The 16051-nt window shown below is 39.0% G+C and overlaps 1 protein-coding gene across 15 annotated transcripts in view; it reads left to right on the top strand.

The window, feature by feature from the left end:
• MICAL3 (microtubule associated monooxygenase, calponin and LIM domain containing 3) overlaps positions 1-16051 on the top strand; it is a 253077-nt gene that overhangs the window by 111238 nt on the left and 125788 nt on the right. For 10 of the 15 annotated variants that reach the window (XM_021001628.2, XM_021001636.2, XM_021001635.2 and 7 more), the window contains exons 14-20: positions 947-1053; positions 1162-1224; positions 2005-2181; positions 3614-3697; positions 8179-8277; positions 10416-10472; positions 13500-13607. In XM_021001628.2, coding sequence (XP_020857287.1) covers positions 947-1053; positions 1162-1224; positions 2005-2181; positions 3614-3697; positions 8179-8277; positions 10416-10472; positions 13500-13607 — 695 coding nt within the window. The remainder of the gene's footprint in view (positions 1-946; positions 1054-1161; positions 1225-2004; positions 2182-3613; positions 3698-8178; positions 8278-10415; positions 10473-13499; positions 13608-16051) is intronic. The other 5 variants (XM_021001640.2, XM_021001639.2, XM_021001644.2 and 2 more) reach the window with 2 other exon arrangements.

Here is a 16051-nt window from a genome sequence, read left to right as displayed (position 1 = left end):
TTTGGTGAAAATCTGAGTAGGCTGGTAACTCCTTACATGACTCCTCTTCACGTGCTCCGTGGTCCAGCCAAATGATGCTGCTCCTTCAGACTAGATATTCTCTGTCTCATTGCACAAGCTGTCCCTCTGCCTAGAATGTGCTCATACCTCTTAGAAAATCGCTAGTTTCCTTCAAATTAGAGATCAGACTCACTTATTTCTGACTCCTCCCTCCCCCACCTAGCTATTAGTATGTTTCCTAAAATTACTTTTTGTCTTATATTTACATAAATATAATGTGTCATTTCTCCCATTTGGACTCCAGTCTCAATCTGAGTAGTCTGGTAACTCTTTTACCAGCTCTTTGAGTGGAGGGACTGTTCATTTTTTATCTTTATATTCAGTCACTCTATAAATATTAAACACCTACTATGTGCTAGCAACTGGGCTGTGGGTACAAATAAAGGCAAGAGATAGTTTCAGCTCTTCAGGAGCTCACAATCTAATGAGGAAGATGTATTACGTGCAAACAACTACATGTCCATATGATATAAATACATTATATTCATATAGTACTAGATACATTATATTCATATAGTACTAAATATATTATATCTATATAGTACTAAATACATTATACTCATATAATACTAAATACATTAAATCTATGCTCAAGAACATAACATCCATTATTTAATACATTCTATGTATATAGTACATTCATTTATTTACCCCTAGCATATAATAGTATATATTAAACCTAAATTGTACTAAAAATGTAAAACTTAAACAAATAATCTGTATATGGGATAAACTGGGATTGCTCAGAAGAGGAGCGGTCCACTGGGTATCATGCCTCCTGCCTGATAAACATTTGTTGGTTGATCATCAAAAAAGAGGCCTGGTCAAGACTGACTACTTCTGAGTTTCTCATGGAAGTTTCTGACCCAAGTATTTTTGTTCACAGTTACTTTGGATGCTGAAGAGAAAGCGGTCCTAATTGCTAGTACCAAATCCCCCATCTCCTTCCTTAGCAAACTTGGGCAGAGCATCTCCCGGAAGCGCACTCCCAAGGTAAAGAGGGCATTTTCTTCTTATGTTGGGAAGCTGATCACATGGTGAGGGAATGTCTGGGTATGTTGACCTACAGAATAAATGTTTTCTCTCCCCTTCTCGGTACAGGATAAGAAAGAGAAGGACTTGGATGGTGTGGGGAAGAGAAGGAAGACCAGTCAGTCAGAAGAGGTGAGAATAAACTAGAAAGATAATTAGATTGAATTACCTTTATGTTCAAATTCTGCTCTTGCTGAGTCAGATTTGGGCATATTTTCATATTCATCCCTAACCTTTGTATGGACTTCTGTGGTCATATCATCTCTCTCCTTAATGTTTTCCTTTGGTGTTTTTGTTTGTTTAATATTATTATTGTTGTTGTTGTTATTGTTGTTTTGGGAGAGTAATCAATAAGATGCATTCATAAAACATTTATTTGCCATCTGCCCTACCATCATTGTCTTGTAAGTTTCTCCCCCCAGGCCTTACTCTCTGCCATTGCCTCTAAGCTCTTCAGTCCTCTGACACTGGTATTTGACATTTATATAGCCTTAGGACCTTTGGGCCTTGCTACCTTTTCTCCCATTGAAGCCTTAGGACTTCTGGTCCTTTCTAGCTACCCTGAAGCTGAACTTTCTTTGGTGTATTGTCTACCCAATTAGAGTGTGAGCTGTGGGAGTTCAGGAGCTCTCAATTTTTCAGTTTGTATCTCTACCGGTTAGCAGTGTGCATAGCATATGTTAAGTGCTTAATAAATGTTTATTCATTCATGCATTCTGTCAAAGGGATCCTCCCACCTGGCACACTGTTAACACCAGTGCCTTCTCCCTTCCTGAGTCCTGAGAGAAGATAGAACATTACTTGCTAAGCCTCAACAGAAGTAAAAACTGAAACTCTCTTATAGGGAAAGACACTTGGGGGAAGCTCTGTTATAAGACTGAGTGTTTTGATTCTTGGGTTTTGCTGTCCTAGGAGGAACCCCCTCGAGGTTACAGGGAAGAGAGGCCCACTCTGGTAAGCGCCCTAACCGAGAGGAGGATTGATGTTGCTATTGGTAACCAGAATAAAGTGAAGTCCATGGCTACCCAACTACTGGCAAAATTTGAGGAGAATGCACCACTACAATCCACTTCTGGCATAAGGAGACAGGTAGGACACAGAATCATGTCTTATCCTTGGATTCTTACTTGGATTTGGGTTGAGGTATAGGAAAATAAAGGTCACTTTGTATTTCTTGATTATCAAGAAGCAGCTCTGCTGTGTCAGCCTGCTATGCTAAGTCTTTCTGGGCCCAAACACTACAAAGAGAAACTACAGTGCTGGTCATACTGCCTGAGTGTGTAACATCCAGTGAAGAATTGTGATCAGGGGGAGGTTGGACCTTAGAGAAAAGGTGATTAGTATTCCTTGGCTGATATCACTGGGTTCCTGCTTACTCACTCCCACAGTCCAAACAGGCAGAATTCAGGAGGAATCTGAGCCCACTGTGAATAATCCTCTCTGTCCAGAGGACTTGGGGTGACCACATTAGTTTTGCCTCTAAATGTCCCAATTCCCTTCTCCAAAGAACCCAACCTTCTCAAGTTTATGGCAGATTAGATTTTGGCCAGAATATAATACATTTCAGCATTTGATCCCAGGTCTTCTTACTATAAATCCAATGTTCTTTTGTACAACACTCCTCTGAGGCTTGCTGTCTCTAAATCTATTGATGTGTTTCCTGTCACTCTGGAAAAATGTCTCATAATTTAGTAACGAAGCCACTTCCAATCCCACAAGTTTATGAAAAGTCTTGAAAAGGTTTTGACTTGCAAAGAGAGATATCTTTATCAGATGTTACTCCTCTTCTATCTTCACAGGGATTGTGGGGGGGGGGTTTAGAATCCTTTTTTCTTCAATGAATTTTTATCTTTTTGTTTTTACATCGCCTAAATTTTCCCCTGTATTCCTCCCCATGGCCCTTTCTCCCAGAGAGCCATCCCAGTTATTTCAAAATCTTACAGGAATTCCTTTTTTTTTCACTCAAAATGATTTGGCAGTCTAAGATGATATCTTCTTGGTGTTTCTTTATCATGAGAGATCTTTTGTCTGTTCTAATCACTCAGAGTAGCCCCCTAGTTTCTAGCATATCAGGAGCAGGGTTGACTTTATTTTCAGGAGCAGCAACCTAGCTGGCCCTCTCTTTTCTCATTTGGCATTAAGAGAAAAGTTGCGTTTAGCTAACCATATTTCTCATTCTGGGTAAGTAATCTGGTTTTCTAAACTGAAATAAGACCAATCCAGGGAATTACTGAACCTCGGAAAAGAAAAGTCAAAATCATATATACTCTAATTTTCCTGTTTTGATTTTACTTTGATTTGTTTTTCCTGCAGTTAAAATTGTGACTTTCTTGGGTAACCCGGTCTTACTAAGAATCATTTTTATCAAGAATTTTTTTAGGTCATAAATATGTGTTTGATACCATGTCTCATTCTTCTTCCCTCCAGTCATCAACTTCCATTCAATTCCTCTGCTTCTTAATTTATGTTATTTTGTCTCTTTGTCCTGACTCCACATCCACTCTTGATTTATATGTGACAGCCCATCCACGAACGTTGTATCAGCCAGCCATCCGGCAGACAGCCTGAGCAGGGCCGCCCTGCTCCGATACCTCAGTGGAAACAGGTAAAGGAATTATCTAGTGACCAGGATGTTTGTCTTCTTGTATCTCACCTCCCTGATCTTCCTCCTGAACAAGAGAATGATGAAGCCTGAAATCTTTTAGTTTAGGCTTCCTTTGGGAGTAACTGTTAGGTTTACAGCAACCCTGTAAATAGTTACTTGCCAGATTAGAACAGGAAATTAATAGGTGATGCTAATTTCTTATTTCATTACTTGTATACTTCCTTTTGGTAAACCATTTTAAAGACTTGTGGACCACTGGGTGTTGATGAATGTGTACTTGAATGTGTATTTAAATCTTCTCCTGGGAGAGACTGAAAAGCTGAGCAGGGTTAGGCTTCTACTCTTGGAGAAAGGCCATTGCTAAGCAGTACAGTACAGGAAGGGGAGAGGTAGAGGAGGGTGTCTATTTAGATGTGTCAACTGTAAGAAGCAGAAAATCCACAGGTGGAGTCTGGTTGCTTTTCTACTTGACTTTCCCCCACATCATAATTAGACGTGTTGACTATGACCTCATTAGCTCCATTAGACTGCAAGATGGTCCCAAAATTGGGTTTTATACTAAACTTTAATAAATAAAAGTGAGCCCCTCACCTCTAAAATGAACCCTCATTAGTTGAATTTACAAGTGAGAACAGAGCTTCCTTCCTAATCCAATATCTTCCTAGCTTTGATTATTCTATTTGATTCCCTACTAAAAGCAAACTATTGGCTGCAGAACAATCTGGGAGTAAGACCATGACTGAGAGGAGAAGGCAGCGTGATGTTTCAGTGACAATCTAAGTTTGGAGAAGTCTCTGAGGAACTTGGCATTCTACTTGGGATCTGTCCTGTCAGATTCCAGTTGTGAAGAGAAATGCTTTTAAGGGGCAGAAATGAGAAGTCTGTTAAAAAGGAGAGCAGACTATTTCAAATCTCCAAGCTTTCAGATGCCTTTCTTAAAAGGCCTTGGAAATGAGGATATCACCATGTTTGGAGGCACTTTGAATAATGATTTTTGTGTCAGTGGGAGAGGAAAGTACTGTAAATACCATCTGCTTGGGGCAGTTTCAGACCGACCTGCTGGGCAATATGAATACCCAAATAAGAATAAGAATAACCAAAAATCTTCAGTTAAAAGAGTTTCTCCTTTTGAATCTATATAGAGCACTGAATCTGGAGTCATGAAGCCCTGAATTCAAATCCAGCTTTAGGTGCTTATTGGCTGTGTGATCCTCAGCAAATCACTTAACCTTTGTCTGATTTTCCTCATCTGTAAAATGAGGATAATAATAGCACCTACATCCCAGAGTTGCTATGAGGGTGAAAGGAAAATTGTGATTAAAGCACTATATAAATGTTAGCTATTATTATTATCACTATTATTATTAATCAATAAATACTTATTAACTGTCTACTGTGTACTGGGCACTGTGCTAAATGCTGGGGTTACAAATAGAGGGAAAAGATAGTCCTGCCCTTAAGGAACTTACAATCTGTAATTGTTATTATTATTATTATTATTATTATTATTATTATTATTATTATTATTATTATTATTATTATTATTATTAGCAGCAGCAGCAGCAGCAGCAGCAGCCACAAGGAAGTTGGTAAATTAGGGAGCCATGATTGAACAGGAGTTGTCCAAAAGTGGCAGGTCTTCTTCTTGGCTACTTCAAGCTATTTTTGTCATTCCTGTCGGTCTGCATGCCATTCTGTCTTGTTTTGTCATCATCATAAAGCATTTGTGAGGTGCATAATTTGTTGGTGGCCCTCTTACAAGGGGCTAAGCAGAGAAAAAACATGTGGGGGCCATCTTGCTGTCTTGGCATGCCTTCAGTCTCAGGCCACACTGAGTTGGAAACACATTTAGGAAACATAGCATAGAGTAGGGGGGAAAAAATGAATGAACACACTAAGTGAATAAATAGGGCAAAGATTTGTGCAGAGTATTTCTCAAAATTTCATCTCCAGCACTAGATGGGGAAGAAACCATGACCCTTTTTTTTTTAAATGGTACTTGAAAAAGGATTTAGGTGAAAGAAAAGCTTACTTGCTCTGGCTTTTTCTCACATGCAACAGATTTCTTTGAGAAATGATTTTACATGATTGCAAAAAAAACATTCGTGAGAAGAATACAGCTCCTTTCTCATGTGTGTGTGCACGCGAGCAAACTTGTGCACGTGTGTACACACTGCACATTACCTAAAATTTGCATGCTGATATTTTTTTTCCAGAAGAAAAGCAGAGGATGGGATCTTGAGTCTTGATCTAGAATTATCATCTGAAAAGTGTAGGACAGAGTAATAGTGTTCTACAGGAGCTTTTTGGTACTGTAGAAAATCTTCCATTTACCACTTCTCTACCTCCATGTCCCATTACACATGTGAGATGGACAGCAGGTCTTTATGACTTATGGTGTGGTCTTCCCTTTAAACATTTAAACATTTTAAACATTGCGTCTCTTCCTCTCTACATTCTTTTGCATCCTTACTTCAGAAATATATCCTTTAGGTACACTCTGTATGTGATGTGGTTTTGATTGGGTTTCCCCTGCTGTGCAAGGCCTGAGTAAATTAGAAAACTCTTTTTTCTGGGACTTGTACTTCTCATAGACCGTACTCTCCACTAGAATCAGATGCTGTAAGCAGGGCAGCACCTGCTTCATGGCAGAAACCCACATAATAATTCTCAGTACCAAGAAGTGTGAGACAAAAAAAGCAAAATTAACTTCTCAGAAGGTCACTAGAAAATGTAAATACAAAGAGGAAGCAGCAAATGTCTTGGAACCAGTCAAGGGTTCTTACAGGAAATGACTAAAAAGGAGGGAATGGAGGAAAGAAGCTAGGGACAGGATATCCAAGGTGTTCAGTTGGGTGAAATGTGATTTGTTTTTACATCCTCCTTCTTATACTTCATTGTAGTCCTTTGGCAGTCATCCCAGAACTCTGTGAATATGTAGAAAGGACCACTGAAGAAGGAGGAAATGGCAAGATGGTATTACAGATGGTTTCTGAGTCTCTGCTTTGCTGCTGATTGTCATTCATGTATCCGTTGGTTCTTATCTGTTTTTGTGTTGGAGACCCCCTCTGGTAGTCTGGTGAAGCTGATGAACACCTTTTCAGAATAATGTTTTCAAATGTACAAAATGCATAGGATTACAAAGAAATATATTATACTGACGTATACTGTAATATAATATAATAACACATACTGTAGTATGTGAATATATACTACATTATATTGAAATGTAGTTCATCAATTTTTTTAGGGCTCAAAGGATCCCTCCTAGTTAAGAACTCGCAATCTTGGCCAGTATTCTAGCCATAGTGATTAACAATCAAACTCTTGATCTTCACCGTACCATCCCATCTTCTAATATTTTACTAAACCCACCAAGTAATAATAGCTTACATGCAGTGCTTTACTTTACACATTATCTCATTTCAAGTGAGGTAATATACACAAAAAAAACCTTACAAACCTACACAATATATAAATGTTAGCTATTATTATTCTTTTATCCTCATGGCTTTAAGTATTTGAGTTACTGAGTATTGCAGGTGTCATTCCTACTTGATGGATGAGGAAAATTTGAATCAGAGGGATTAAGTGACTTGGCAGGGGTCACACAGCTAGTAAGGGGCAGAGCCAGGATTTAAACACAGGGCTTTTGAGGATACCAGGCGCCATGGTAAGGGCTGGGGATAAGAAAGTCTTTGCCTTCAAGGAGTTTATTATTCTAATGTAGGAAGAAGACAACACAGAAAGGGGATGGGGAAGACAGTTATGTATTAGTGTGGTGTGAAAATGGCCAAGAAATGATATGGAAGTCTAGTTCCAAGCTCACTTTTCAGAACTCAAAATGGTTCTAGGGGCAAAATCCAGGGTTGCAATGGGAAGAGGAGGAGGATTATGGCTGGAGTGCAGATGGTCTGATTCTGAAGTGGCCAAGAATTGACCAAATCAAGTGATTTAGAAAGTGCCACACTTCATTAGCACAGGGGGTTTTGTTTGTTTTGTTCTTATATTTCCTTTCATTTTGAACCTGACAGTCATCAAAAACCATGAACTTTTCTATATACAAAGGACAGAAAAATTGGATTGTATGTGAAATTTTGTGAATTTATTATGTACATATAGTTTGGGGGTTTTACATAGTAAATTTATTATTGGTGTACCATTACTAACCTGCTTATCTTTGTTCCATTCTGAATGCATAGTACATTTTAACTAAAATTTCCACCATATTGGGTAGCCTGTGAGCTAGCCCCCTTAGAAATGCAAATCTGATGGGGGCAAAGGGAGACATTGAAGATGAAAAGTCAGCTTCTCTTTTTGACTGTACCATGATTTCTTAGTGATGTAGAAGGGGCAGAGGAAGGAACCCATCTTGGTGATCTGTCAGAGGCTGCCCCTTAGCCTTTCCAAAGCTAGCCTGTACTTTCCAACCAGCTTCAATGTTTTTTTTTTCCTCTTTGTGTGTCTTGTTAATGCAAAAGCGACGGCGAAAGGAATGTTCTCGGACATGCCCGAAAAAAGTGATTACACTTTCTTCTCCTTCCATTCCACCTTCTTCTCGATTATATTGCAGTCAACAGGTGATCCTTTCTGCATGCCCTCTCTTCCCTTTTTCTTGTCATTCTCACCTGTGCAGGTGGCTAGACTAGTGACTGATTCAGTGGTCCCTCCTATTAATGAAAGCTTTACAAAACCCAAACAAACTACTTATCTTCATTTCTATAAACTACGTAATTCCTGACTGTTCAGACCCTGAACAGTCTTTTTCCTACAAAATTCTTATCAAAATTCATATTACTTTGAAAATGAATAGAAAGGGTAAAAAATGTCACCAAACTAAGGGCGCAAAGTCCCAAGTAGAAGGAATGACAAATTGGTTCATTTTATGGTACAGGCATGCCTGATGATGAAGTTGGGCAAACAGCATTTTTCAATGACATCTTATATATTGTAGCCAAACCTCATGGGAAAGTTGTAAAACGTAATTGTGAAATCCTGAGGCCCTAGACTCCGTTGTTTCTTTTCAATTAACTGTCCCCATAACATCATTTGGCCTAAATTTATATTTTCACAGAACTAGTTAATATTAAGCAGGGCATAACCTACATATAGCTCAGGTCAGGGTTGCCATTTCTTTATATTCTGTCTCTACAGTGGAATAAAGTCAGATGGGCATTTCCAAAGCATCAGGGCATCTTATTCTTGCTGAGGTCATGAAAACCCCTAAATCTGCCTATTTCCTATTAATCCATTGAATGATCCACTTTCCACATTCCCCTGACTCAGGGCAGGCAGTACAAGACCACTTCAGAGAGTGTTGTATAACACTGAATCTACAATAACAATTGTGTCGAGAATATATTTCTCAGAGCAGCTTTTTAAAAAGTGTATTTACAGATAGGATTTTTCCGGCCATCAAGAGTAACACCTGTAGAGTCCTGTGAATTCTGATCTCTGAGGCAGAATACAATGATTGTAAAGGAAGTTTTTGCCACATCTAAGATGGCCTGTTTAAATGATATGTGGTTTTAAAACCCTTGAGTGTATTATCAGAACTACCTATGAAATAGATAATTTTAAACTAAAAACATCCCCCTCACCTCTGTTGAATAAAACTGGGGATGCCTTTCAGAGTATCCACTTAATTCTGCCATTTGGTTTTTACGTGGTCTGTTTGAAGGCATTTAGTAGCACCTGTGTATTTGGGTCCAAGAACTGAATCTTTAAAAGATCTAGTGAATTATTGTGCCTTTTACCTTTGACATCCTGCTAAGGCTATGTGCTTATGTGCCAGGGAAGTCCATGTAGCAGCAACTTTGAATCACTTCTTCAGCCACTACTTAATTTCAAATTGAATGCTCCGTCTTTTCAAGGCCTTTAGCTGGGGCAGCTAGGTGGCACAGTAGATAAAGCACCAGCCCTGGAGTTAGGAGGACCTGAGTTCAAATCCAGTCTCAGACCAGACACTTGACACTTACTAGCTGTGTGACCCTGGGCAGGTCACTTAACCCCCAATTGCCTCACCAAAACAAACAAACAAACAAACAAAAACAAGGCCTGTAGCCATGGAAAATTATTCCCTGCCCCAACCCCAGATCTGTGTCAGTTGCTTCCTTAATTAAACTGAGCCAATTATATATTTCTCTTTAAGGTTTACTGTCCCCTTGCTCAGTGGTAAAATTGCTAAGATGTATTTCTATCCTATCTCCATCTGTTCTTTAAATAAATTAAAGTTTTGGCCCTGTGTTCTTCTAGGGTGGGGACCACTCCCCACCCTAGAGTTTCCTCTGGACTGTTTGTAGTGGTCATTTATTCTAGCCAGTTTCCAACTCACTGCCTTTCCTTTCTAATATCTGGTTTGGAAAACTTCACTCTTCTAACCTGCCCTTTTTTTTTTAACCCTTCTGTTTAATTTCTTTGCTCTCCTGCCACTGTGTGAAAGATATGAGTTTGCTCCACCTTCGTACTAACTATAGTTTCATTTATCTACCTGACCTAAAGTTGGACACCCTGGCCACAAACACAGATTTGTCCTTGTGTGTGGGATTTGCTACAGATGGCATTTAAGGTTTTTGGGGAGAGGGAGGCATGGGAAGAGGGAACAGATATGTTTGAAATTAACACAGTGAATTTTTTCCAGTCTCATTTCTCACTGTCATTTAGTATGTCCAGATAAAGCCTTTGGCTGGTGCTTAAGTTTACACTTTGTTGCCCACAGACGTACAGGGATCTTGATGCTGACAACCGTGGCAAGCAGAGTCCTCAATATGAAAGGGTAAAAAGCATGAACCCATCGCATGGGGTGCTGAGAGCGTATACACACACATAGGGTACAAAATGATGGGAAGGCACAGCGGATGGTAGAAGGCCCTCTTGGTTGCTTTTTGCACTCTTGCTACTCAAACAGAAAACAGATGTCATTTGGAATTTGTTAATGAGGAAGATTCAGCACTGACCATGCTCCCAGGACAATACAGCGCCCAGACTCTATGCTGATGATAATGTAGATATTTCTGCTGCTCTACACAATCTTGATGGCTTTCTGTTTTCTGCCTATTACATGTCCTCTCTTGGGGTCATGTCTCATTCTCTCTAAGTGTCTTATAGCTACAATGGGACACAAATGGTTAATTCCATGGGTGAGCTTTTGAGAGCGCGTTTTATTAAGCAAATGTCATACACTCAGCCTTTTTGATAGCTATAATGTGTTGGGCATAGGGACGGGTAGAGGTATTGGAGAGGCCAGAGCTCTTACCATTGTTGAGAATTTTAATATTAAGGAGATGGGAAGAGAAGGAATACTAGAGACAGACTTAATGTAAATTGTTTACTGAGTTACTTGAATGATCAGTTGGAAAATCTGGACTCGAACACAGAACTTTGTCATTGGACAATTTGGCTAATGAAATAATATTTAATGGACAACTTGAATACGAGAATTACTTAATTTGTCATTAGCAGAAGTTGCCATTCAGTCTAAGTGTATATGGAAGATGCAAAGAATGATCACTTCCCATTGAGTTTATGCAATAGTTCTCTCTTTGCTTTGTTTCTAGATATATAAGAATACATTTAGGGCTGGCAGTTCATTTATATTCAAGTGTCTATGGAAGCAGACTAGTCTTATGCCTCACCCTCTGCCTCAGCCTCTTCTTCGAATTAGGAGGGAAAAAAAAGCTAGAAGTGTATATATATAAGCTGCTGTGGATACCAACAGATGAAGTGCATGATAGAGGATGAAATGAGGATTGAAAGGCATCATCTTGTCTCTTCATAGCCTGCAGGCTGTGGTTCTATTAAGTCTACTTTTTTTATCAGGTCCTTCATAAAATCAGCTTTTCTATTTAAATGTCAGTCCAGACTGACATTCTCTCAAAAAGGAAGTTAGCTTCACTGAGAAGGTATTACCCCATATGTGAAAGGAAGCTGAGGTTTCTTTTTGGTCATTTGTATTTAGTGGGGTTAGAATTTAGAGATAAAAAGGTGAGGAGTAGGGAAAAGACACGTCTTGGAGTTTTGCCCTCAAAAGATAATGAGTTGAATGCATTTTTCATTTCTTTTTGGAAAAAACTAATTCCTTGGCTCCATTAATGTACTGGGCTGTAGTCCAGTCATTTTGGAGGGACCTCATTTTCAGTGACTCTTCAAGCCCTGTTCATTATCTTGCTTGTGACCTTACTTTCCCTCACATCTCCTTTCCCGTCACTGAATAACATTATTTTTGCCTGTTCTACCTCCTTAGGGAGGCTTGTTTTTTTTTTTCCTGTTAATTTCTTTCTTACTTTCTTGTACTGCTACTTCCTGCAGTGGTTTCACCAAGTTTTTTCTGGTGGCCTGCTAGTTGAAGTTACACTGAATATTGACCACAGGGAATGCCAGTTGCCCCTGCTTCTGGAGCAAAGGCCGATCAAGCATTAGATGACTGCTGCCCAGTATTGTTCTCATCCATTTGCCTACTAATAAAGATGTAGGGAGTGATGGGTATGGGTCTCCTTGGAGATGCATTAGCAGAAAGTATGTGATCACTTCAATATGTTGCTTCACACTTTCTTTAGGGGACTCTAATGTTAAATCCATCCATAAGTCTTGGACCTCTAACAATCAGTAGCTTATCAAGGGATTGCATAGGCTTGAAAAGTTCCAGGTTTAGCTAACCTCATCATTAAAATAGCAAACCTTTTGGTTGGATCTTTCCATATTTTGTATAGTAAATAAAGGGGTCAATGGCTTGAGTTTTTTATCCTGTTTTTTTTCTTCAAGCTTCAGCTAGAAGCATGATTAATGGATCTGATACTCCTCTGAGGATTAGCAGAAAAGAGGAAAAACAGCAGGTATTGACCCTATTAGAGAAGGGGATAACTTCCCTTCTTTGCATTTGATTAATTCCTTTACTTGTGCTCTCTGTAAAGCTTGTGGGAGAAGCCCACTTTGCTCAAGGGGTAATCCTACTCTGTCTAGTGGAGAAACTCTAGTGGAGTGCACAAATGGGCTCATCTATTGTAGGTGCCTGTTCTAGGCTACCTCTTCCCTTCACCTCTTATTTTCTTGCCTTTATGCCCCTTTCTTAGAGTGTAGCAGCCATGAGGAAGAATGATTACATGCAGATGATTATATATAGTTCTACGTTCCACTTTCTAGGAAGGGTAAGCTAGAAAATATCCAAAGGAGAGCAGTCAGATTGATGAAGGGCCTCCCTCTCTATACAAGGACCTGTTGAAGGACCTGATGGCTTCTCATTTAGAATGATAGGTGCCTTCAAAATAAAATTATGTGAAGGGCTTTTACGTAGAAGAGTAATTTCACTTGTTCTGCTTGGCCTCAGAGGGCAGAATTAGAAGCAGTGGGTATAAATTGCAGAAAGACGAATTTAAGCACAATGTAGAGACAAACTTCTAGCCATCTTAAGCTATCCAAAAGAAGACTGAGTAGACCTTGAAACTCCGCTTCACAAAAGGTTTTTAAGTGATGGACCAGAGGGCTGCTTGTTGATCTTGTCATCAGGATTCACATTCAAGAACAGATTGAACTAGAGAGTCTTTGACCAGCCTTTCAACCTTGGACACAAAGCTGATTTTTTTTTTGGGTGGCTTACTGGCTCTGCTTTCTGTCTAGATTCAAGAGTAGCAGTAGCCTGAAGTAGTTTGAGTTTACCCAGAAACCAAGGATGTTTCTCTCCTGCTTCTCTGTGATTTAAACATTATTCTGAAGCTAAGGAATTTAATAAGGCTAAGTCTCCTCTCAGATCAGGCTTGAACTCTGAATTTAACACTTCCTTTGATTTTTTTTCTCCTTTTTTTTTTAGCAAGAAACTGAACCTTCTCGTCGATTTTTTGTTGAGCAATGGGAGCTTTCCCTTAGCCTCCGTTCCTCCAACCGCCCTGCCTCACCCTCCTCTGACTCTCTCCGACAGGTAGCATGCCTGGCTTTTGGCAAAACCACAGTTGGATGTATGACCTTTGCTCACCTCACACCGACTAATGCAGTCACAAGAGGTCTCTGTCCCTGGGGGAGTTGACAGAACCTCTGACTCTGGTTTATCTCCTTTTTAAGAACTACAGAGAGAGAGAGAGAGAGAGAGAGAGAGAGAGAGAGAGAGAGAGAGAGAGAGAGAGAGAGAGAGAGAGAGAGAGAGAGATGCATAATTGAGTGAAATAAGCTTCTAACTTTGGCAGACCCTGATCATTCTATATTTAATATAAGTCATATACTGATGAAGTAATTTCAATCTTTCATTGCCTTAGAATTGTTTTGGCAAATATTTATTAGAAAACCAGATCAGCTAAAGGATTGGGAAATGTTTCCTTAAAGAGAAATGTGTAGTAATATTTCTTGTAATGGAATTTGAAGCACAGTGAATGGTATGTGTATAGGTATGTATGTTTATGGTTGTTATGTGTTTGGTTGTATCTGATTTTGGTCCCTAAGGAATCAATTCTGCTGTTTGGCATACTAGAATTCATCAGGTTATGGGATGGTTTGTTTATAGGACAATTAGGTCTTTTTTCTCTTTGTTTATTGCTTCTTATTTGTACCAAATTAGTGGTGTGTGTATATGCATGTGTGTAGTCTTAAATATTGCTAAATTTTAACAGTTCCGTAACAGCAAAATGAAGAAAATTGGCAAATAGAATTCGAGTTTTTATCACTTCCCCAGAAATGCTTGCCATTGTTAACACATTGCTGTTATTGAAATGAACCCAGTTGAAATACAAGGATGGTCCTGGACCATGATCACTCGGAAGGGGCTATTGGTCAGGATATTAGTGCTGTGGCCAAACCTGGAAGAACCTAGATCTTTAAAGAAAGGTTGCTTAATTTCCCAGTCCAATGTTTTTGGTTTCTGGTCTATGCTTGATGTTGTATTCTGTGGAATGAAAGATAATATAATTATCTGTTACCTCTGTTTTTATTATTGCACTACCTTGTCATCCCTGTTTGTTCTTGTCTTTTCTAGGCCTAAGTTTCTCCCTTATCTCTAATTTTTAAAACTTTGGATTTGGTAGCCATTCATTTTTCATTACTTATAATAGGGAATAATGTTGTGAAGTTATAGAGGTCATTAATGGATTAATGGCTACTTTGAAATATGCTACTCTGTTAAGACTGAAGATTGCAGTGATTTTCCCAATCCCAACTAAATCATGGATAATTACTTTCTTATCTATATCTGGTTGTACTCTGGCATTCGTATCATCATAGTTCTTTCCCAGAGTAAGCATTTCCCTTGTTTACACAGCTCACTCAGGTCCTCATGTCAAACTACACACTCTTTCTCCTTCAAAAAGTTGCTAAACTAAGAGTAACCTTAGCATGGCAACTATTTCTGGATGTCTCTTAGAGTTGGAATTAAAGACAAGACCTCCAGCATTTGGCATATATACAACAGATTGGAGCTCTCTGCTTTTAAGTGATGTGTAGCAATAACATTATATGTCAGGATCTAGGCCATTAGCCATATGGAAGGTTAAATTGAACAAGGAGAAATTAGAAGGCTGAGTGTACAGCAACCTGTATTCATATAATGAAACAAAATAAACATTCAGAACTGAAACTGTATAGTCTGTGCAGCTCTTCAACCAGCTCCTAAGTCTAAGAGATATAAACGGGATATTTTATGCTAAAATTGGTGAGATTTTCTCTATTCCATTCTTTTCCCTAAAATAATAGATTGTTTCAATGTCTTTCACACTTTTGTCCTAGACCAGAAAGATCTCAGCTTTTCCAAGGCAAATTTGAACTCATTGAACAAATGGTTATCTGTGCTATAGTATTCGATCAAAATATCCATCCCAGCCAGGGAGGCTTTGGGTACAGTATCTTGATTGGAAAGGAGATTTGTGTGGGTGGACTCTTCCTGATTTTTCATGAGTATAAGCAGAAATCAGCTGAGGGTGGTTCTTCCAGATAAAAACTGGGAGTATTTGTAGGTTCAAATAGATGCTGAGGCTGCCACTAAGAAGGAGAAGGGAACATCATGGTTATAGTTTTTAAAAACTTTGGCCTGGAAAGCAAGAGACTTGGATTCTCATTCTATTTCTGTCATTGCCACTCTGTCACTGTGGGATCTTCGGCAGATCATTTCACTTAACTGGGCCTTAACTTTCCTCATTTGTAAAATGAGAGGAGTTTGACTAAATAACCTGTAAAGAACCTTCAGGCTTTAACTCATAGTGTTAAATCACTAGGAATATAATTGGAGATTGTCACTTTCTATATGTAGAAAGAGGTTTTAAGGAGCCTTGAAAGGAGTGATATGTTCTAGATGTAGAGAAACCCTCCAAAGGTGGAACCATGTGTCTGGATGGGACAAAGTCCTTTTGACCTCTGTATATAGTTCCCATTGTTATTAGATTC

This window comes from Phascolarctos cinereus, unplaced genomic scaffold (assembly GCF_003287225.1).
Source record: "Phascolarctos cinereus isolate Bilbo 61053 unplaced genomic scaffold, phaCin_HiC Scaffold_1;HRSCAF=81, whole genome shotgun sequence".
In the NCBI taxonomy this organism is placed as follows: Eukaryota; Metazoa; Chordata; class Mammalia; order Diprotodontia; family Phascolarctidae; genus Phascolarctos; species Phascolarctos cinereus.
Note: the sequence above shows the minus strand (reverse complement) of the source record. Positions and strands in the feature narration are given on the sequence as shown.